General features: G+C 40.0%; 1 protein-coding gene across 3 annotated transcripts in view; it reads right to left on the bottom strand.

Annotated features, from left to right (window-relative positions):
* rhbdl3 (rhomboid, veinlet-like 3 (Drosophila)) overlaps positions 1-24,815 on the bottom strand; it is a 73,706-nt gene that overhangs the window by 34,445 nt on the left and 14,446 nt on the right. The window contains exon 1 of one of the 3 annotated variants that reach the window (XM_040024635.1): positions 11,474-14,565. The exons of the other annotated variants lie outside the window; for them this stretch is intronic. Within the exon in view, the coding sequence (XP_039880569.1) occupies positions 11,474-11,488 (15 nt within the window). The 5' untranslated portion in view covers positions 11,489-14,565. Of the gene's footprint in view, positions 1-11,473; positions 14,566-24,815 lie in introns of those variants that run through there. 3 annotated transcript variants of the gene reach the window in all.

The raw sequence follows: 24,815 nt of genomic DNA, 5'->3' as shown, positions 1-24,815 counted from the left end.
ACATCAGGTGGTGCATTTGAATTTGTCTTCATTTTTCCAGCCTTTTTGAGCCCTCTTACGTAAAGGAGATAGCTACATGAATTTTCAGGTGTGAAAAATGCATTTAAACTCTGATTTTTTTTAAATGGCACAAATGTTCATAGTAGGAAAGTACAATTTTACATAGCTTCATTAAATGTGTTCTGAGGGGATCAGATGGAAACCTTATTTTAGATTTGACTGATTTTACTTGGAATGGTACGGAAGAGGATTAGGGCCACTGGAAAAAAAAAGTGGGCACATCTTTTTTTTCCAGTGGCCCTAATCCTCTTCCGTAGAACGGCCTTACTACTATTCAATATTATATTCAATATCACATGAGTAATATTACTTTTGATGATGTGACTACTTACTTTCACATACATATCTGTAAGCAATGTTTGGAAAATGTGACAGCAATCTGAGAAAAACCATAGTTTAATGCTAACAGATGTAGCACTGAGAAAAGACAAAATAGGACCACAAGAGTAACCTCACCAGAAGGGGGCCAAGTGCTCTTCGTGTCTAATGACCTCACGCATACAGTGCTGTGAATAAGCATTTGCCCCCTTCCTGTTTTCTTATTTTGTTGTGTATTCGTCACACTTACATATTTCAGACGATCAAATTTTTTTAATATTAGACAAAAACAACCTGAGTCGATACAAAATGCAATTATTTAATAATTAAGGGAAAAACAACTATCCAGACCTAGCAGGCCCTGTGTGAAAAAGTAATTGCCCCCTAGACCTAATAACTACTTGTGCCACTCTTGGCAGCAAGAACTGCAATTAAGCATTTTCAGTGACTGGCAGTGTGTCTTTCACATCGCTGTGGAAGAATTTTGGCCCACTCTTCTTCGCAGAATTGTTTTAATTTAGCCACACTGAAGGGTTTTCAAGCATGAACAGCCCATTTTTTGGCATTTTCTATTTAGACAAACAGTCACCCCTGAATATGCTCAAACTTGCACTGCTGAGTGCAACATGCTCTCTTTACTTTATGCACCACAAAAAAATCTCACTTAATGCGTTAAATGTAAACTCTCCTCTACAGAAGTAAGAACAAACCTTCTTTTGCAGATCAGTGAGCTCCCGTTGAAGACATTTTGTCATGATGAAGTAACGTCAGCCAAAGCCAGTCTCACCACTCTGAGCGAGGCAATATGTTCAGTGTGTGTGTGTGTGTGTGTCTGAGAGAGAGAGACCCTGTCATATTGTTTGTCCCAGACTGTGCAGGGTTATTTCAAACCAGGACTAAAGGATTACAGTCCAATCCAAGACCCCCGCCACACACACCGCCCCAATTTTATCTCGCACCCACCCTACTTACGAAACCCCCCCGGCCCCCATCAACCTCCTATCACCCTCCTCCATCTATCCCCTTCACACAACACCCTCTTTACCCTACATCCATGCACCTCTCCTTCACTTCTCCCCTTTACTTTCTCACTGTAAAGTAAAATACAGGAACTCCCTCAGAAGAAAAATAAATAGTTCAATAAATATGCCTGTTATCTCTTCCCATGTCACTCACAGATGCAGACAGCCATGCATTATTTTCCTCACACACACAAACATCTTCCTCGCTCCACCCTGCAACACCACAGGCTTCATAGCTGAGTGAGCACCCTCTGAAGTCAATGGGCAGACTGCTGGGGTGGAGCTGCAGAGGGACACACACTCAACAATGGACCACTGATGGCAATTTCATGCAAGGTTTAGCCAGTTCCTTCACTCCAATTAGTGATCGTTTCTTTCGATGCAGGTCCACGCAGAGAAGGACATTATATCGCACAAAAAACATTTTTGACCAAGACTCTTGGCACAAGCTAAAACTGGCACATTTATGCAAGTTTAGTTTGTTTGTGTATCATTTAATCAATTTAATTAATTAAGTTATGAATTAAATGATTAACATTTAATTGCACTTTGCAAAGGAAATGAGTGTGAGCTGCACATAAAGATGTACTAATGCTGTTTTTAAAATTATGCACCGACGTTATTATCATCTGTCTAGCATGAAATAACTTTGAGTTTTGTTGGATGCATTTTGGCTTGTGTTGTAATATTATTTCCCAGATCTAGAATTTGAATTAGCTTCTATCCCAACACATTTCATTTTCATAATTATGTTATTGTCTCTGCTTCATAAGGCCTGTTTTGCAAGCAGCAAAGGGAGTGTGATGCAAATCTCTCAGATTAAAATAAGCACACACACACACATACTCTCAAATCCTGGTACAGACATAATACCATAAAACATTCACAACCAATGAGCCTTCATATTAAGGGCTTCTCAGCAGCCTGTCAGGGGGAAGAGGAGGAAAACAACAGAGGGAGGGGAGTGCGAGGGGTGTTAATGCTGAGGCAGAGGGGTGCATTTTGGACACAATGCAGGGCTTTTTGTCTTCATCCTCATTTTCATAAAGCTGAATATTAAGGAAGCAGAGGGGAGGCAGCGTGTGAGGGTCAGGGACTTTTTTTAAGGATTTAAGTTTGCATTGAGAGCCTGGAGAAACAACTCAGGCTGTGTAAAATATACTCAAAACAACTCGAGGATGATAAAATCGAACCCTCATTTATTTTAAGTGGCTGAAAAGAATGAAAACACTGAGATCCTCTGCTGTACTCTGGGCCTGGATTCCAAAATATTGATCACAATTTGTGTTGCTGTGTTAAAACATAAGACCGAAAGCCTTGATCTGTCTGACCTTTTAGTTTTTCAGTGACCATTGACACTGACCCCACACTGTTTTGAATCGCTGTCTCTGAGTCGTGAGCTACTAATTAGATGGTGTCTGGAACAAGAAGCACAAGCTAAGAAGAAAATTGGACAGATGACGACGTCCAAACGATCATCTTGCTCTACCGCAGCTGGTGGCCACGCTCAAATCCTGCTACACCTGTGATGGGTATTTTCAGCTGCTCACTAATTTCCCAAGGAAATTCCACAGCAGATGGACATGCACGTTTGATTTGGCACAGACTGTTAGATAGGGTGCCCTACCTGATGCAGCACGTCCATCTATCTGGGCCTGGGACCGGCACTAGGAGTACACTAGTTTTTGACCTCATGAAGCTGATCTCAAACCAGCTATCTTTTACATGTAAGGCTAATGTTTAAACGACTACATCACAGAGCCACTCAACGCCTGCTACACCAACAGTTGTGGTCAGAAGTTTACATACACTCATCCTGGGCATAAATGTCACGGTAATTTTGGGCTTTTAATGATTGCTTTTCTTGGTTAGAAAAACATCTTTAAATCACTTTAAAAACAAGAACTGGGTGCACATGTTTGAATCTATTCTGGACTTTCTCCAATCCACTCAGGGTCAAATGCATACAAACAAGCTCAAATATATACATACATCGACTTCCTTAAATCTTCCACAGTGCCTTTTAACTTGTCAAGGTCAAGGCTTACTAGTGATCATGTCTGACTACAACTGGCAGTTCTTCTTTGACAGCAGCACTCACTGGATTAACCAATATCCACAACTATTGGAGAATCCAAGGAACTCAGTGAAAAATACTAGATCTACACAGACTGGGAAGATCTTTTGGAGCTATCTCTAAACAATTTAAGGTTTCAACATCACCACTTCAAACAATTGTATGTAAGTTCAAGTTATTCTGATGTATCACCGGTTTGCAAGGTCTGTAGAAGACCCAAAGTGTTACCCTCAGATGAGAGGAAATTGGTTAGAATATTCAGGAACAACCAAGGAGCCAACAATTGCACAAGCCTGCCATGAACTAGAAACTCCTGGAACACCACCGTCACTCTCCACAGTGAAGACAGTTTGAAATCGCCATGGACTGAGAGGGTGCCGACCAAAAAAAGAAGCCCCTGCTCCAAAACCCGCACCTCCAAGTTCGAGTGAAATTTGTAGCTGCCCACATGGACAAGCCAAATGCCTTTTGGAGAAAGGTTTTATGGTCCAACGAGACAAAGACTGAGCTATTTGACCACCAATGCGAGAAGCTTGTTGATTGTTACCAAAATTGACTGATTTCGGTGCAGATTGATAGTAGAGATTAAACCAAATATTAGTGGGGGATATATGCATATATTTGGGTCTGTATGTATCCCAATTTAAACCCAAAATACATTAAAACTTATTTTTAGTTCAAAGAATGCCTTAAAAGCCCAAAACTACCATGACATTCATGCCCATAATGAGTGTATGCGTATGTCTTACCACAACCGTACATCAGTAAACAGTTAATAAGCTGTCAAACAGTTAAGAACTGATGTGTTGAATGCTGAAATGGGATAATTGCACACAGTGGGAAAACTTTTTATTCTGTGTCTGACAAAACATTTTTAATTGTTTCCGAAGAAAATGAGATCTGTTGTTCCACTGCTGACAGTAAACTTATGTATGATTTATGCAACATCAGCGGAAAACAGACTGCCAAAATTTTTGATAACCTCATCTACATTTTAGACAGGATGTACCCTGGAGGCTCTGCAGGAAGAAGTTCATATTATAGCATGTAATCACAAAATGTAGGCTGTGAGTCATTCTGACAGTCACTCTTTTCTCACTGCCTACGTCAGAAATGTGGTGAAACAAACTAACAGGACAGGAAATTGAAGCTGCATCACCACAGAGCTAATTTCACACTGGAAAATAATTCATTCAGTCATATGGGTTGGTGCAGTAACAAGCGTGACATGTGTGACCTGTCTCACTGGGATGGAATGACACGCACGAGCCATTTTTCCCATTGATAATGTCACTCTATCCCATGTAAAGAATTGTTAAGTACCTGGATTACCTGAAAGCTGCAAAGGTTTGCACATGGACAAGGACGTGAGGAAATGAACAAACATGACTGCTGCCCGTGGAGTCAGTAAAGATTCCCAGTGTCACACATTTTAAGAATAACATCCTCCTGGTGGTGTAGGTACGACTATGGTTAAGTAGCAAAGCACCGCGCTGTGGCAGCACATCCAGGTTGAGAATGCAATTACATGTGTTTGAGTGTGTGCAACCACACACTGCAGGTGGTTTTAAGGAGGGATTGCTAAAAATAGACACTATCTTTAGGATGCAGTAGACTTACTTTTGGTAGTGTTATTTGATATTAAGAAGAATTAGAGAGCAGAATGCATGTAAATACAGTCAACATACAACTTTGGCTCTGCAGATGTATGCTCAGCTCAATTATTTTTTACCTAAATATTGTTATTTGGGGTATTAAGGAAAAATATATATTACATCTACATACAGTGTATCATTTATTACTTCCTTCCAGTTAAATACATGGTGTGGCATAATCCATCAGCAAGCAGCCTGTTCAGCAATATAATTACCTACAGTCATACCACACAGTCAGACAGTGTTCAGTTGTTGCTATTTTAAGGATTGTGCAGTACAAAAAAAAGCAGCTTCTGCCTGCTCGAGTTGCTGACCCACAGACAAAACAAGATTTTTGGTTATCCAGCCACTGGCATCTTGTATTTTCTACAGTAAATCAAACATCTCATTACAACTCACAGCAATGAGGCTATTCTACCGTGTCCTGTTAAATTCTTTCAGAGAACAAGTTGCTTTGCTGTAAAACACTTGGAGATGTTGAGGTTCTCCCAGATATATATATATATATAGTGTTACAGTATTTTTATATGTAATACATCATGAAGGATGGAGCATGAAGGCAGAGCAGCTAATTGACTGTGGCTGACATTACAAAAGGCAATTTAACGAGCTGGCAGATTCTCTTTCCTAATGACTTTTGTAAAAACAGCATCTGAACTTCAACCTGCTGGTGTTAGAAACTCCGAGACACCCTGTTAAAGATTCAAAATCTGTCTCAGTAAGACTACATGACATGTTTGATCACTGAGTATGAGGACAACACTGTAATTAATTAAAAGATGTGTGTGCATGGAGTCTAGAGGGAATCAGAATCAGTAATTAGCATATGAAAAATAAAAAAATCAAGCAACTTTTCTCAGGAAATCAGAGCTTGTTCAAAACATCCAGTTCCTTAACAACTCGTCCATTTCGTGGCCCTGATGTAGCTGGAGCTTATCCCAGCTGTCATGAGTAAAAGGCAGGGTAAATCTTGGACAGGATGCCAGTCTATTGCAGGGCCAGCACAGAGAGTCAGACAACCATTCACATCCAAGTTCACACTGACACTAACTTCATATCACTAATAAAACTAACTTGCATGTCTTTGGACTGTGGGAGACGCAGTGACAACATGTAAACTCCACACAGAAAGGTCACAGCTGGCCAGCTGATTTACAACCAGGAGATCCTTGCTGTGTCCTATTCAAATCAATCATAGTAACCAATGAATATTCTTCATTAACTTGTGAATCTGATAAGAATGATTACTGAGGCCTGGCATGCAGATAAACAAGTTTATACGAAAAAGAAATTCCTGAATGAGAGTCAGCTAAAAAGAACCTTATAATTTGAGTTAACAAAGTTCAGTCAGGGCAAAGAGAAGGAAATGCAACCATTTGAAACTTGAAATGATTGGAAGAAAATCTCAGTTTGATTAGAGCGTTACATCAAACCTAAGCACACCCAAACAGAAGCACAAATACGCAAAGGTAACTGAAGATGCTAATTTTTCCTTTAATTTGTCTCACCTATAAACATGGAATACACATGTGAATTCAAAAAGGAAAACGGGAATGTAAATAAGCATGTGAACAGTTTTACATGTAGATTCCTGTCTAAATACAGTCTTTGAGTGTTATTGCCTTTCTGAGCAGATACTGCACATTTACACACACACACACACACACACACACACACACACACACACACACACACACACACACACACACACACACACACACACACACACACTCAACACACAAGTATTATAATTCCACTTCCCTGTGCTTCCTGAATATTCCCCTGGCATGGAGCAATTAGCAGTTCTAATAAAAAGCCCGCCTCGTTAAAGCTTGTTAGTCTCCTTGCTAATTACACTGAAGCACCAGGGAGGACAGGCAAAACCAGCGGCACCTCATTCACTGGCCATTACTCAGACCCTACAACTGAAACCACTCAAACACACTCACCTTCTCATGTTAATCAGGCTTTTCAGGATGTGACCTTGACAACAGGAGGGGTTTCCCTGTGTGATTTTTTTCCTTCTTCTGCCTTCTCTTTCATCTTTCTCACACACTCCCATTCTTTTATTTCCTTTGCTTTTTTTTTTTTTTTGCATTATCTAGCCCAGCTGAAAGAGTACATTATCAGAGTTATTGCCACTGTAAGCTGGGAGACGCTCTGTGGTTTTAGAGCTTGTCATAAGCCCCGCTAGCAGGACCCAGCCTCATTTAGGAGACTAGTTCAGGTTGAGTGGAGCCAACAGCTTGTCGGCGGGAGGCAACCCTTAATGGTAGAGGCGGAGCAGCGATGGAGAGGTGAAAAGTCAAACACTCAGACCGACAGCTGACATCACCCAAAAGACCCCAGTCAAGATTATGGGGCTATGAGCAATCATGGATGAAAATCTTCATGTTGGTGATGTGTGTGTCTTTGCACCAATTCTGGCCATTTCCATGCGAAGTGATGCATTCGAAAAAGCATTTTTCCATATTTTCCCTTTAGCAACACAAAACCACATATACAAAATTGCCATGACACATGTGTAGTATGCAGAATCCTAATGATCTATGGTGATTACTTTATTATGCCCTGATTTTTTCTTTGCCCTTTGGGTTTTTTCATTTCAGTGTTCTAATAGACAAGCTACTATCAACACCTTTGTTAATATACTTTATCTAGGGCTGCACAGTTCATTGAATTTTAATGTTCACGATTTTGGCTTCCCACAATTAAATGAACGTGACCGAGAGACACTGAAAATGCATGCTAAACTCAAAGCAAAAGCTAATGAAGCACTCCCTAAATCAGATCCATAACCTGTTCCTGCATGTGCCAGTCACAGCTGCTCACTGCATCACACAGCTTGAGTTTTTCCGGACGAGTGTGGATGAGCAAAATTACATTAAAAGACAAATATACAACAAAACTGAAATGTCTGGCATAAGAGAAGATGAAGAGATTATCCTCCAAATGGATCACCCTCTGTTGTTTGGAAATCAAAAGTATTTCCAAACAACAGCGCTTGATTTAGCCCAAGTGTTGCTAACCGAGAACTAATCATGTGCAAAAAGTGCTGTAGAGTTGTGTCTACAATGAGCTTATTCAGCCAGCTGAAAACAAACCACAAACTGTATAAGTATAATGAATGCATGAATATCAAGAAAAACTATGAATTGGTCACTTACTTAAATCATCCAATATTAACTCTGATGTCCATAAAAGTGAGCCCGTACAGCTGACAAAACTTACTGAAATCACCAACCAAAGATAGGAGGCCACTGAACACGGTGTGCATTTTAGTCATATGCATCATGCATGTACAAACACTTCAACAGGCAAGGTGAATAAACACCCTGTTTTAATTAACAGGTATGTAGCTTAATGTAAAAGTAGTGTGGTGTTGATGTTATCCGGATGCAAAGATTTGTACAGATATGAAAATGTGAAAGGAGTGTTTACATGACAATGCAATGAAAACATTTTTTGCCAACACAATTGAAGAATAATTGTGATAAATAACCACAAACAATACTGAACAAACTAAGCATGATAATCATTTTGGCCATAATCGTGCATCCCTAATTTTATCTGTTGGTTTTAAATTTAACACTACAAGGAAATAATTGGATAACAACTTAACAATTAAGTATTTTTCAAACGTGATCATCATTCTCAGAAGTTTTGTCTTGGTGCAAGTATGCTCAAATGCATGAACATCAATAATAACTCTCATTATTTTGAAAATTCATTTACCAAAAGGTTCAAAGCCTTGCAAACACGCACATTGTAAAGCATATATACATGTAAGACAGCACAGCAGTCAGCTCTCTTTCGAAGTAAAAAGTGCCAAATTCACGTCGGTCAGTCTGACATCAGCGGTTCTAATCTTTCCCACAGCCTGGGGCCAGTTTGACAGCTTCCAGCTCAGGCAGGCACTGATGCAGACAGGCTACCAGTCAGTAGCCCATTTGTCGTATCATTGTTTTCTGACAGAGAACAAATTCAGTTACCCAGACAAAACCAACACCGTTCAGAGCAGAAGAATTCAGCAGCATCTAATCGTTACTTTAATTATGCTCTGCAGTGCATGTGTTATTTTTTTTAAACCTCAAAGGGCAGAACTTTTTACTGAAATGAAGGAAAAACAATCAGCTCAAGTCAACTTGTCTCACACTGAAGCTGGATGACTCGCTTTAGTCTTGCTGTCACACGGATCCTCTTTTCAGTTTCATTATCATCCGTGTTCAAAATGAACTTTGAAAGCATTCAGCTGGGGAGAGATCTCCACCTGGGATAAACACAGAAAGGAAGATCCATTACCTCTCTGCTCCTCCCAGGTGGATCATCCGCCGGTGTCACTTGAAGGCTGAGTGACAAGACGACAGCAGAGCGGGGCGAGTCGTGAAAGGAAGGGATGTGATGAGCAACCACAGTTTCACACCATTAATTACTCAGACTTCACCTCTCTTGTCGTGGAGGATTCTGCTGGAAAAGGTCAGCCGTCTGGCTCGCATAGAGACCAGCTCACCATGCATGTCACGGCCCCCGCTGGCCAAGCCAGTGCTCTGCCCACATCACACTTCAAACGCATGACTAATGACTCAACAAGACTTCTAATAGCCCCCCAAATGCCAAGCAGTGCCTGTTAATGCAGCCATAAAAACTTAAGACTCAAAGGCCAAGGCCACAGATGAGTAAGGGAGAAGAGAGGGAGGAAGAGAAAACAAGGGAAAAGCTAGAAATAAAGCAAAGAAACTCAGGAAAGGATTAAAAGGATTAAAAGTTATAAATATGCTGACCACTGATGGGGGTTAAGCTGGCTATCCAGTTGAGTCTTTGATCTTTTGAGATAATGGTAACATTTCTCTTGCTAAGTCGTGATAAAATAACATGAGGATGAAGTTTAAAATTATAATACTTAAAAGAATGTCCAGACTGTAGCCTACAAATGGACAGAAAGTACTACAGATTCCAGGTGCCAGATAAAATTACTTCTTTTGATGCAATAACCTTCAGCTGGGCACAAAACAAGTCAATTAAGCAACATTGTGACAGAGCATACATCAGCAAGTTCAACAAGCTGAGGGAGGACCTTTCTTGTCCCAGCACAGCTCTCTATTACAACCCACTTTCATTAAATAGCAGGACCAACAATTTCTCACCCACTCCACTTTCTTTACCTCGTTACTCATGCTTGAATATGAGCTGTGTTTTCCCCTGGGAAACTCGGGTGAAACACTGAGGGGCAAGTGTTGCACAGAACGCACACTTGAACTTGTTATTTCCCCGAGCTTGTAGCGCAAAAAGATGATTGTTGTAGGACAGAGAGCAGGATGAAGCCACTTTGCTTTGGAGTGTAAGGGACAAAGGAGCAACAAGAGAGACAAAAGAGTAATCACTGAGAAGTGCATGCAAGTAGCTCAGGATGTGAAATACATATAATAATCAGAATAATAATATTAAGAACAATAATTATTCAAATGTCAATTTTATTAAGGCTGGCATTTTACAAACCACTTAAGGACGCAGAAGAAGATGCGTAGAAGAACAGTGTGAGAAATAAAGAAAGTCACTTAAACATAAATATGTGATATATACTACATTATAATCCAAACTATTGCTAATATTGCGTCTCTATCATGTTTGCTGACGAGGTAAACAAAACATTTACTAGTGATGACAACGGTTATTTCTGTTTATGTCTGCTCTCTGGTGAAATTACAGACACAAAAATAGTCACAACATAAATGCAACAACCTAACAATTGCAGAGCGGGCCAGAGGTGCACAAGGGTATGACCCTGAAGGGCATACTGGCCAAATGTATGATTTTTGATTGTCTGTGGGCAGAATGGTGTAACATTAAGGTCCTCGCTCATTGTGATGTTCACCTGAAAAACCAGGAGAAGTGGGGAAAGAACAAAAGTAATATTTTATATAATGATAATGTATTGATAATGCTTATCTACTCCATTACCTGCTAATCTACAAAAGTGTTTTGCCATACGGGATAGTTCTGTAGGATAAAACTCAACTTTTGTCAACTAATTCAAAACAAAAGTGTATTTCAAACTAAGGACTGAAACTATGGCACCATCAAGAAAAAGCTTTGCACTGCACTTTTGAATAATGTACAATTTAAATCCATGTACAGAACATGCACAGTATGTATCAGATCAAGTAGAAATTGAATGAAAATTTGTTTCTCTTTTTACCTTCGGCACATGTATATGTATCTATGGATATGTGCAGTTACCTGTATATGTACAGGCTTGTGTGTTCATGCACCTGTACCTGTTCATGTATAACTTTCCATGGATTTACATACATATTTGTATGGCTTCTACTACTGGATGTTACCTTATCGTAAGCCATTGCTTGTTCAAAGTGTTCAGGTTGAAGACAAAGAGACCAGGAGGCAAAAATATCAATAAAATAAAAGTTGTTATTAATAATTAAACTAGAAAAGAAGGACAAGGAGCTAACACTATCAAAAGAAGTAAAAATACAACAATGCCTAGAAGCTGCACAAAAAACAAAAGAATCAAAAAGGTTAAATGGTCAAAAACAACCTCTCTTCACAGAGCAGGAGTAAGAAGTCCAGACACAAACATCACTCACAAGCTGGGGGGAAAAAAAAACAAAACAAAACGGCTCTCTGGCACTGAAGCTCTGGCCTTAAGCACTCCTGGCCTAATTGCTGATTGGAGGCAGCTGCACAGAAGGGTGGCACTTAAGGCAGGAGACACCCACACAGGTATAAATCACAGTAGTCTCAGCTAGGGTTGTAACACTCATATTGAATAGAACAGGGTTACACAGGTGTTTCACAAGTGCTCAGAGTGCGTGTGTATACATAAATTTTGGTCATTTTCTAAAAGAAATACTCAGACAAATAATACAAGAACAATGCAGAGCTGTGTATGGTAAAAGTGAAGTCACTTGATGTTTAAGTTTGAGCATTAAATTGAACCAACTCTCATGTTTTTAGAAGACGAGAAAGAGTCCAAATAGAAAAACTTTCTGCACCGAAGCTAAAGTTCACTCGGCGGAGCAGCTGGTTGCACCTGGACATTCTTCCTCCTAGTAATTCAAACTCAAAGTCTCAATATCACCCCCCCCCAAAAAAAAAAAATTGAAATTTCAAATGCATGGCATTACTTCCAAAACTGCATTCACTCAGATTAGGCTTATCAGCTCTCACAGAGACAGCTGACTTGCAGACTCTTTCGGCCACAGTATCTCCGCTCTTTCCTTTTTCCTTTCCTTTTTTCCTGATACAGCTTCCGCTCCCTTTTGTCTTCATTTCTCCTCTCTCCACTGCTTTCCTGTTCTATGTGATGGGAAGTGCACGTAGCCGTCCACAGGTAATTGCTTTTTCTTGCGCATAGTCTAATATACTCTCTCCGCTCGCCTTCTTTTACTCTGTCTACTTCACCATGAAACAGACAATTCTGACACAGTACATATTTCTGTATCAAAAAGCATGCAAATAAGAATATGTGAGAATACACTGCTTCATTTTATTCTTTTAATTTAAAAAAATCTTTTAAAAAAGATCAGAATTATGCACTGCTACTTCTTTTAGGACCACTTCAGTATCAAAATATATTTTTTGAGTTAAGTCAGGTAAGTTGCTCATTTTGTCGCTATAACATAAATTGATTTTAAAGAGTCTGCTGTTGTGTCTGTGCAAATCAAAGCCTTGCTGGGTCACCTGTCTCACTTGACAGATTAGAAACCTTCATTGATCTTACACACACACACACACGCACACAGACACGTAGGCACGAACAGAGTCATCTCAGGCCATCACAAATTAGCATGGGCTGTCACCGTTCCCTTGCCAACTGGCCAGTAACCAGGCAACGTTGATCCACGTGAAGATGTCTTCAGTGGGTACATGTGTGTGTGCACACACAGATGGAGTATATGGATAGGTGTCAGACGCAAAGGTATTACTTTAAATCTGTAGACATCTTACTGTGCTGCACGGAGATAGCATATAAACATACAACTACACACTGAGACGGAAACAGCTTCACAGTTAATTCATCTGTAAACCCTGATCAAAACTACAGGAGTGGTTTCACATTTAGTTATCATTAATGGCAATAAGTACAGTTCCCAGGTGACACTGTTTATTAAGAGATCCTCGTCTACTTAAGGCTGAGGAGGAAATCCTGCCTGAGTGGGATGCTTATTGCAAATTTATCCTTTCTACAATTGCAATGGTGCAAAAATCCGCTTAATGGTATCATTATGATACGATTGAGACATACAAGTGAAACATTAGATCAGGCTAGATATCTGAAAAATGTCAGAAACATCATTTCAGTCAGTTTATTCATGGCTGGAAGACTAAAATGATAATCGGTGTTTCATTTCTCCAAAGCTTAAGGTGGTATTAAAGTAGCTTTTTTAAAGTGTCTCCGTCTATATTTAATGCACAGTTTTTTTGTATTTTTTATGGACTCTCTACATTTTAATAGTGTCTGTAGAGCTGTTATACTGTGCAACCTGTGTTCAGTGGGTCTAAGCAAACCTCTACACTGTAATATTAGTTTCTGCTGAAGGTGTGAAATTGTACAACCTCTCTTTTCTGTGCAGCCACTCACTGCTGTAAATACTGGCATCCTCTTTATTCTGCTTCACTAAGTAAGACCGAATAGAAAAAACATAGGCACTCTGCCTTAAGCAAATAATCTTAATAAGCAAATAATCTTAATAAGAAAACTCACTTTCATGTAACTATAAAGCACCTTGGAGCAGCTTAATCTAAACTGAATGTTTCTGGGTAACACAGTATCAATACCCTTGATCACCCAGCAGCATGCTGAGTATCTGTCCCATCGACATCTCTGCTAATTTCCAACACATCACAGCAGCTCACTGCACAGACAGCTGAGATCTATCACCGAGCGCCACAAAAGAGGGCTGCACACCAACTGTGTGTCCCTGAATATCCATTAACACACCCTTAGATGCACACTTCATTGCACTGTTAAATCACAAAGCCTTAAAGTTTAAAACCACATTCCTTCCTGGTTTAAAGCTGTTGCAGACAAAGAGCTACTTTGGTCTGTGGGTGACAAGATGCAGTCATAATATCATCAGCAGTTTTCTTTGACAGATGCTGAATGGGGAGACATTACATTCAGGCTCTACATTTTATTAGCTCCAAGTTCTGCGGTGCTACTTGTTGGATGAAGCTTACTCCATGGAAGCCAACTGTTGCAATAACTTTGATAAACCGAGTGTGAATGAGACAACAAACTAACCATAGGTGAGTGTTACTACTGTTATTCCTATGGGTTCAATAGAGTTCTGTGATTGGATTCTGTGATTTACATCAGCGGTCCCCAACCCCCGGGCCTCGGACCGGTACCGGTCCGTGAGTCGTTTGGTACCGGGCCGCGAGAGTAGAGGCTCAGGTGTGAAATGTATGGATTTCAGGGTTTTTATCGGTTTTCAGCGTTATTTTGTTATCGTTTTTATGGGTCTTTTCACGTGTGTTATGAATAAATCTTCTTTTTTTCGGTACCGGTACTAGTTTTATTTTGTTGTATTTATCCGCGGCACCTTAAAGGCCGGTCTGTGAAAATATTGTCCGGCATAAACCGGTCCGTGGCGCAAAAAAGGTTGGAGACCGCTGATTTACATGTACCATGCTTAGGTTTTGTTTAGTTTTTGTAAAGATTTTACTATATGAATTAAAACAGCTCAATCAGGACCAATTTAAATGTATGGCTCTGGGATCACCCCTTCAGTACAAAACATAAATCGCAACAATCAAAACAGAGATGACACTGACACATGATGCTGGGGTGGAGGTGGGTTGCAAAGCAGCCTGCAGACGGAGCAGAAACTGGCCTAAATAGAACACCCCTTAGCTTATTAGTTCGTTCTGCGAATCACATGCAAGACTTTTTACAGCTTTCAACTTTCACTGCTGTAGGGATGTCACCTGAACTGATATGTGTGGTACCATTAGTTGTCCCAACCCATAGGTATGTATCGAGACAGTACATACCTATGGGTAAAGGTATGTTCCAGTCTTCTGGAACTGAAGGAGGCAGCGTACAGCTACAAGTGGTCTAGTCTATCCTTGCATCCAGAAGAAGAAGAAGACTAGTGCGATTTCAACATTGGTTCTGCTCCAAATTATTGGTAAAAAAGGCGGAGTCTGCAATAACAGTACTGTGGCGTGGACGTGGTCTCTGGCCCGCTGCAGAGGAGGGGTGGCACGGTGAGCTCCCGGGGCAGCGCGGAGGCGGGGCTGAACAGGTGTTTGGGACGAGTGACTGATTGTGTTTGCTGTCACTATACCGCTGGTCTGTGTGCGTGTGTTGGGGTCCGACATGACAAGTACTGTGTTCAGCGGGGGTTTAATAAGGGATCATAATTGATTCACCAAAGGCAAGATGCAATTGATGTTGGGCGGAAGTATTTCCAATGTAGCGAAGCACCCAAGACCTATTCAAAGAATTCAGTTTGAGTAAGTTTCAACTCACAGCAACAAAATGTGATCTTTCTTGGCCTTGTAAGCTCAACTTTTGTTTCATAGATCAAAATGTTTACAATAGCAAACGTTAAACTCTTATGCTAATGTAATGCAAATGTAACATTTGTAGATTACTCAGGAACCATCTTAACCTTTCACTCTGTGTCTTGTTAACAAAATATAATTTAAAAATTGTAAACTTTTCCACCATGTCTGTGTTTTAAAATGACTTTTTAATAAAGGAGTTTGTGTCCGCAGGATGATCGTTTTGTTTTGGCATTCAACTGGGTATCGAGAATCTTGCAGTTCTTCCGGTGTTCGTACCGACTACTAAATTTCTGGTAGTGTGACATTCGTACAGTACTGAACACTGAATTCAGAGTTACATATTATAATTGCGTTGATGGTAAAAGCTGGTTTACCAATATTGATCTCTAGTCACGAGCATGTGTAGACTTGGATGTATGCTTGGATATCTACAGGTGGTTTTTGACATGGGGTTTAGAGTATCTAATGTCATGTGAACTTTGGCAGCAGTGGCAACAAGCTTATGGAGGGGGACAAGGTATAGCAGCAAAAAGCACATTGCTAATTAAATTATACATTACATGCCAACAAACACTTTTGCAGATCCTAAGTGCATCATTGACAGAATGGCATTAATCCATGCAAAACAAAAAACTGCAACATTTTCTCCTTAAATACTATTACCTGCATTTTAGAAAGAATTGGGAAAAACTCAAATTTAAGCCTTGACATCCACGAGTGGGTGTAAGAAAAAGATGTGCTTTCAGAGTTATCTGCATTAGTATGGATGGGGTTTGATTTTGTCTGACAGAAGGCAATATGGAGCGGGACAGACTGGTTGATAGTTTAAAAGATGGGTGAAATGAGAGAGAGAGCTGTACTGCCCCCAGGGCATTTCCAGAAGCAGAGGGGATTGTAGCAGACAGCTGAATGGCCCTCAGCAGGCTGTCTAACATGTGTTCAAATAAACACTTTACCTCCCGTCTGTGCTTGTGAAAGCATTCACACTGGAGAAAAGCATGTATGGAAACACAATTAAACACACAAACAAAGACACAAACTGGACACGCAAGACAAGACATGACCAGGAAGAAAGCTTTTACACCACAAGAGCACAAATGTCACTTTTACAGACACACACACGTGAGCTAATCTGCCAGGAGGCATGGAGAAGTCAAAATTCATGTCAAACACACACATACACCAACAAAGTTATAACAGAGCATCCATGTCACTCAGGCAAAGGGCACAGGCAGGTCAGCGCTGAGACAAAGATGGAGATTAGTGACCTTTTCTCCCCAAACCTCCCCTTTACAACGAGGTGAGAACCCTTCATTATAGCCAGGCCAAACCCTCTATCAAACGTCCCTTCAGTGCTCAACACATTCAGCAGCTCCTCACAGGATAAGAAGGGGAACAAAAAGTGGGGAGAAACATTTGTTTAATGAGCCATTCCCCAGGCTGTCTTTCTCTCGCATTCATTCCTCTCTTTTGCTACAGGCCTGCCCTCAGGTCAGCTCTCCCCAAAACACAATCAAATCCCTGCACCACTGATGGCAGCGGTTCCATTCACCGCAGAGATTTATGATCTATAATAGCTGGCAAATGGACCCGAGCTTGGGCTGCCCCAAGGGGAGGCCCCAGACTTATTTTCTTTAAATCTCAAAAAGAAAAGGGGGGAAAGGGTGAGCTGCCAGAGGCTGGGGGTGAGGATGGTGGAGTTAATCTGGCTCTCAGAAACATTTTCAAGGTAGCCATCTGGGCCGGGTGGGACTTTTGAAACTGTCTGTCAATCTTAAACAAGAATTTCTCCCTTAATAGAAGAAACACACTGCATGCAAAAGGACATGTTACACCAGTATACAGAACCCTTCATTTGCTCTTTGGGGGCCACTCTGCAAGCAGGAGCTTTTATTAATCAGCTACAATCAGGCAGCCAGCCAGTTAGCTGTCTCCTGATCCTTGGCAGTAGTGGAAAGTCCCATTCGGGCACCCTCAACTTCATAATCCTATTCCCATAATCCTTAGAAATCAGCGAGCAAGAGACAATCCCCACTCTCTCCATGGTCGACTCCCCTTTCCTTTTAAGGCAGAAGAAGAAGGGAGTTCTTTCAACCCACATTACTCGAGTTTCAAAAAAACAAAAAACAGAAAAAGCAGTTCAAGGTGTTTAAGATGTGAGGCAGTTATGTTGCATTCATACAACAACCAAAGACCTCACAATCAAGTTTTTACAGGAAGTGTAGGTTATTATATAATTTTATCTGACTTCTTTCAGGGTTTTTTTTTTGTCCTTTTACGTAAATATTTGAGAATAGTTGAGAATCATACTAACATTTTCAAATAGAAACAAAATGCAACACATAAAGCTAAGTCGATCCCCATTGACTCCCATGTTCAGATGTGAAAACGTCTTCAGCTTCAACAACGGCATTAAAAATACATCCTACACTGGATGAGAGGTCTCGATTGTCTTTGTGATGCTAGTGACTTTGAAACTTTTTAACTGAATTATTGAAGTCTTTGTTGCAGTTTAGGTGAGTAAAATTCAGGTATTTTATTAGTGCATTACTCGTCACTAAATAGTAGATATTTGTGGCGATGCACCATGCAGTTTATGGATGCAGCTTGCTAAACATGCATGCTAGCCTTAGGCCTCAGACTTTCTGGCAACCGCTAGTCACTAAGGATAAATGTGAATTCTTACTAGCAGTTTCTGGATGAAACTGAGATATAGTGCTGCAGTGCAAACCTTCTTCCTGCGGTCATTAGAAGACTATGGTGGCCTACGATTTGCGTTAAAGATGGTGACTGGGCTGAAAACAAATGGCAACTGCTCTGTGAAACACATAACACTAACTGGAAACAGAAACAATTCACCTTCCAAAAAGCTGCCCCCAATATGTTGGTTGCAGCTGTAAGACAACTTTTACTTTGAAGACAAACTTTTTATATTTCTGGCTTCTGTTGTACTTTTACAAGTTTCACTTCAACTCAGGGACCATCCACAGATCAGTCCATGCAAGCTACATGTGAAAGTGGCAATCTGCTAATGACCAAAGTAACTGCAAGGTTTTTGGTGCAACATCCCCTTTGTGACTGGTTTCATCCGGAAAACAGCAAGCAACCATCAGCAACCACTCACCAACCAGTTGGGGAATGCACATTATTCTCCGGCCGCTCTGTAGGCTTGTATGACAGGGGTCTTCATTGAGGAAGTCAGGGTGACATGTTACTCGTGACCCTTAAAAATAGCAACATGGCAGCGGCCAAAAAAAAAAAGTTGAAGTTTTAAAATTGGAAATCCAGAAAACAGTGGCTAATGATGGCTACTTCCATCATTTATATACAGTCTATATTTATAGTTAAGCGCTTGAACACAAACAAAATGACTTAAGCTACCAAAATAAAAGAGCATATTTCACTAAACACTATATCTGGTTAGCTGTTTGAAATAAGTTATAAATCAGAGTTAGCTAGGTAACAGATATGATTAATAACAGCTCCATAACTCCATTTTGCACATACCGGATTGATGAAGATGCTTCAGCTTAGATTGCAGACATACAACATCACTGGCATTTTGAGATCCCACTGGTCACTGAGTAACAAAATAGTTGCTGTATATTTGGCATACCAAATTTCCTGATCCAATACCTTCATCTCTTCCTGTTCATCTCATGGATCTTATGACCAGCTTTATACTTTTTAGGGGGGTTTTTTGTGCCAAACTAAGTTAACTCTCTCCTGACCTTTTCTTGCATCTTCATAAAGTTCTGAAGAAAAGTAAGCAAAAGAGTCCGTTTGACACTTTTTCTGTTCCCAGTCTGAGTTGAATCACCAATGTTGCCACAATATCCTCACTGAAGAATAAGAAAGAGTCGAAATAATAAGATCCATGCACAGATTTCATTAGAGTACACAAGCACACACACACACATACTGTTGTGTGTGCACATGTTTGCTCTGTTGTGTCCACACTGTCTTGTGCCTGCATTGTTCTGTTCTGTCTGGTGTTGCACTGTCTTTGTTTTGTTTTGTTTTTTGCAATTCTTGCACATTGCACTTTATGTAATCCTGTGTTGACTGTCTGTTATATGTCATATGTGACTGCACACACATAAATACCTCATTAAAAAGTGACGTTTATTTCAGAAAGACTGTTGTAAAAATAATAAATATGGATTCTCGTTCCACCTGAAATTGAACTGTAAGTTATCATAACCTTGGCAGTTTTTCCCCTGAAGGAGATAAGCATTATCTAATGACAACTTCAGTGTCAGACTCTGACAGGCACTCTGATGAGCCACTATGTCTGCAAATGTGGCTTCAGCAAACCCAGTGACGACCATAAGAATACCCCCACCTGCTTCTGTAACTCTGAGAAGATTTCTACTAAACACTGCAACAGAGGAGACAAGGTGATGGTGTTGTCACAGAACAGGCCCTGTTTTCACACTCAGCATTAACATGCAGTTTGTTTGATCTGATTCCAAGTAAACAGAGCGACTGCACCAAAATGCATTAAGGATGCGCTGTGATCACTACAGCCACATTTGGAAGTGACACAACCACATAAAAACGCAAATACCCCACTGGGCTGGCAAAGGATTAGGGATGGATTTACAGGCTGAGAATCTTCCATTATCAATGCTGTGAAATGAATCTTCTCTCACTTAATGTATGTCAGGTTACAGCAATTCCCTCTTATGTTATCCTTACGGTTAGTGTCAGCACTCAAGACAGCACTACGAGACCAAGTGGATATACAAAAGATTTTGAGATTGCAATAAATGAGGTTTTTACTGCCCCACAGCACAAAAGTGATAGCAACAAATCCGGACAGAGTAATAAGCTGAAAGCTGAGTAACATTCATTCTGACTACAACATATCAAATTCTGATTTTTTACAGGAACGGAGCTAACTTTAGATCCACTGACTAATTATTGAGGTAAGCTGAACACAAACACATTACAACTACAAAAAAGCAACGTTGAAGATCCACCAATACTATTTATTTCTTTTAAAAGCTTTTCAATCCATATCTAGAAATATCTGCTCTTTGCATGTTTTCTATTGTTGAAGGTTAATTCAGCTCTATTTACAATCGTAAAAGCTATATGAAAATTTCTATGTTGCCTATTATCTATTTGAAAAGCCTCTGTTATCTCAACCTCTGACCACTGTGTATCCTTACACATAAAAGGCCTGTTTAAGGATGTTCCCCCATGCTAACAATTATTTGAGAGCTTGTATCTCAGTCAGCCAAAATATAGTCCCTATTCAGTGACATAATGTGACCAATCTATATTAAATACTGTTTGGTTAACAGTGTAATTTTATTGTGTTTCATCTAACAGTTATAATAATCAGTCATGACATTTCCCAGTTTTTAGCACAGCAGTAATTCCCGTCCTCAATTTGCCTTAAATGAGAATTACTAAGCTGAAAATTATCTCCCTGCAGTGAGTTCAACAGATATTAAATTAAACAACACACTAAGACTCAGTGTTGGTAAATTCTCCACAGATAGGGAAATGTTAGGATCAAATGCAGTAAGCTTTATTAGTCCTTTATGTTCTTGACAGGCGGGTTTTTATTCAGGGTGTGTCTAATAGCCAAAGTTCAGTCATTCATTCATTTTACCATCATGTGAAAAATACAGTTGGTGCAGGACATTGTAGCCCTGTGGAAAAAGCAAGTACGCCCCATAGTTCAATAGCTTGTAGAAACACTTTTAGCAGCAACAAGTTGAAATAGTCATTTTCTGCATGACTTCATCGGTCTCTCACATAACTGCATAACAGGTTTAGTCCCCTGTTCTTTACAATGGTGCTTTGATTCATGGAGATTTACGATCATTTATTTATGAAAAGATCCAACCACAGGCTGAAGTCTGGACGTTGACTGAGTCATCGCAGCTCCTTGATGCTTTTCCCTTTCAGCTATTCTTTTGTAGATTTGTTGTTGTTGTGCTTGGGATCCCTGTCCTGTTGCATGGTCCAATTTTGGACCAAAATTTAGCTAGTGGACAGATGGCTGCACATTTGACTCTACAATACTTTGCTATACAGAGGAGTTCATGGTCTAATCAATGACTGAAGATGCCAAGGTTACTGCAAAACAAGCCCAAGTTATTACCCGTCCACCACCGTGCTTGGCAGCTGGTATGAGGTGTTTCTGCTGACATGCTGTGTTTGGTTTTTGTCTAATGTGGCGATGTGTATTCTGGTCAAACATCTCCATTCTACGCTTATGTATTCAAAGGGCATTGTTCCATTTGTTCCATCAAGTCTTCTGGTTTGTTCAGATACAACTTTGGCTTAAACTTAAGCCATGATGTCATGTTTTAGAGAGAAGAAGCTTTCTCCTGCAAACCATTCCTAATAAGTCATAATTGTTCAGTCTTTTTCTAAGTGTACTACTAACTGAGATGTAGCTCTTGAGTCTGCTACAGTTTCTCTGAGTACTGGGGTGAATTTGCTGGGATGTCCACTCCTGGGAAGATTGTGGCATTGTGTTAAAACACACTTAAAGGCTCCAGACCAGCAAACTGCTAAAACATCTGCTTTCATAGAGGAAGTCACACTTTATGATAACTGATGATGTGCATTTGATAAGCTACACCAGTGCTGCAACTTACCCTCTAAATTCCTATGGAAACAGTACGGTTATACTTAGATTTTTACAGGACTGCATAGAGCCCTGTGAAACCTTTCATTTTCACATGACAACTGGGGCACATCAGACCCACACAGCATCTGCCAGTGCCATAGCTGAGCCATGAGAGTCAAAAACAGCTCAGATAAGCCCCGCTGTGTCTGCATTATAGGTCTGAGTTGAGAAACTGAAATGAAAATGTAAGATGCAATTTCTTGCCATCAACAAACCCAACCATCAAATCTATAAATTTACAACTTGTGTCCATGTAATGAGCAAGTGCCATAAGAGATCTAGGATCAAGCTCTAGATCTATTCTAACTTACAGCAGCGATTTATTATTTCTTACTAATATCTTAATTAAACACACAGTCTGACATTACTGTGCTGTAAAACTATGGCAACAGTTTTTCCCCAGTGCTGAACAACACAGGCTATTCTCTTTGAGGAGTACAAAATATATTTTGTCTAAAAACAGTTACGCCTGTCCAACCATGAGAGAAAGGGAATCAAAGTATCTTCCCTGAAGCTCATGCTTCATAGTAAACACTGCTGAAAAACTGCTGAAATTTTTATCATCAGTGGGAACAACTCCATCTATGACCTAATTTCATGTCCCTGTATTTTACTATGGGCCTTCATTGGAAAATTACATGCAGGACGTCTGGATTATGTTTTATAACCTGAATGATTCAGTGTGCAGTTTATCTTATTTGCCCCTTTATGAACAGATGCCACTGCAGCAGTCAGCAGTATCAATGCTAATATTCAAAAGGATGCTAGAATTCAGTAAACATCAAATCAGAAAGTTAAGGAGTTACAATGGCTGCAGATCCTGTTTGTCTAATTTTGTGTTGCACGCTGTGATGTGGTTTTGCCCTTGGCACTGTTAGCCACTTCAGCACTTTGGCCCGGCTGGCAGGCTTTGGCAGCGATGCCCTGTAAGACGACACAGGGGAGACAGGATGGTATCTGTGTGAAAGCTAAGCACTGTCACTCACCTTGGACATTTGCTGAGCCTGCCAGGCTGGCCCAGGATGTCTGAGAGTTACTGACCCATCCTCTCACCCAAACAAATCAAGCGGTTATGTTGATATAAAAGAGCTTTTATATAAAATATAAAAACTCCAAAATCTATAATAACCCCACTAATATTTAACGTTTACTCTCAGACGCATAACAACTTTTTCTCTAACAAAATTATGTTTTAGTGTGTAAAACCTCTTCATTTTTTAAGGTTATATAGAGTTCACAGTCAGCAGAAACACTCAAATCACTTCATAATAGCCTATTAAAAAGCCAGTTATTCCCTTCTTTTAGTGTAAGATAGTCCAAATACACCTTGTACACTTTTATTACTACCCATGCAATTTCAACATAACTCAGTTTTTTTGTAACTTTTTTTGATATTCATTGTAATTGCTTTGCAAAGAAACACAGATGTAATGAATCACATAAAAACATCAGGAAGCTTCCTTTGCTTTGCTGTGGTATGGGTAACGTAGTCAGTAAGAAGGCTGCAAAAATGTGAATGATCTGGACTCCTGACTTGAAAATGCAATTCATAGAGCCTCTCTCCTGATGTGAACAGTCTGACACAACAGGTCCTGGTCCAAGATACAACGAAAAGCTCCAAAGTTTTGCCTTTCTTATCTGCAATATTCAAACTTTTGAATAAAACCCATCCAAAGTTACAAGCATTTTCTTCAATTTGACTTTCTTCTTGAAATCTAAAACTGCCAACATTCAAAACTCCTCTGGTTTACTCTGAAACTGTATACAAAAGATGGACGAAGCCATTATGATGTCATCCATCGGTGGATGATATCCCAGAGTGAACCTCATGCTGAGCATTTTCATCACCGTCATCTTGATGTGCATAATCTTAAAGTACCGCCATTCACCAGGATGACACCCTAAGGCATACCCTTTATGGGGGTTTTATTGGTCAATGTTACATTACATTACTTTATAGGTATAACATCAAACATGGCAATAAATAAATGCAAGGGAACCTTATATACTTGAAAATAAAATAAGAAAGCAGTAAGGAAACAGTAGGACGGGGCTAAGTATCAGTATCATGTATCACTTTCTCTAGGGACACCATTATCATTGTGCTGTCACCAAATACCAACATTTCTAATAAAACACGCAGACACTCTAAAGAGAATTCTCCACTAATGTGACCTACTGGAGTCCCACACACACGCACACACACACACACACACACACACACACACACACACACACACACTGACAGCAAAATGCAGCTGCTAAAAATATTTTCTTATTTAGTTATTTACTTAGATGCCATGATGTATCAATTGCTACAAAATCAGTGCAATACCATCGTTACTGTGGGTAATGTGTGATGATATTATCATATCAATCATGACTCTATGATTACCCACATTAGTAAACAGTAAACATCTCTCTCCCTTTCTTGAAGCCAGCTTCCTGATCTTGAAACTGGGGCAGGCACCGAGTCTGAGGGAAGTCACTTGTCT

Source organism: Simochromis diagramma, unplaced genomic scaffold, assembly GCF_900408965.1.
Source record: "Simochromis diagramma unplaced genomic scaffold, fSimDia1.1 OVJJ01000302.1, whole genome shotgun sequence".
In the NCBI taxonomy this organism is placed as follows: Eukaryota; Metazoa; Chordata; class Actinopteri; order Cichliformes; family Cichlidae; genus Simochromis; species Simochromis diagramma.
Note: the sequence above shows the minus strand (reverse complement) of the source record. Positions and strands in the feature narration are given on the sequence as shown.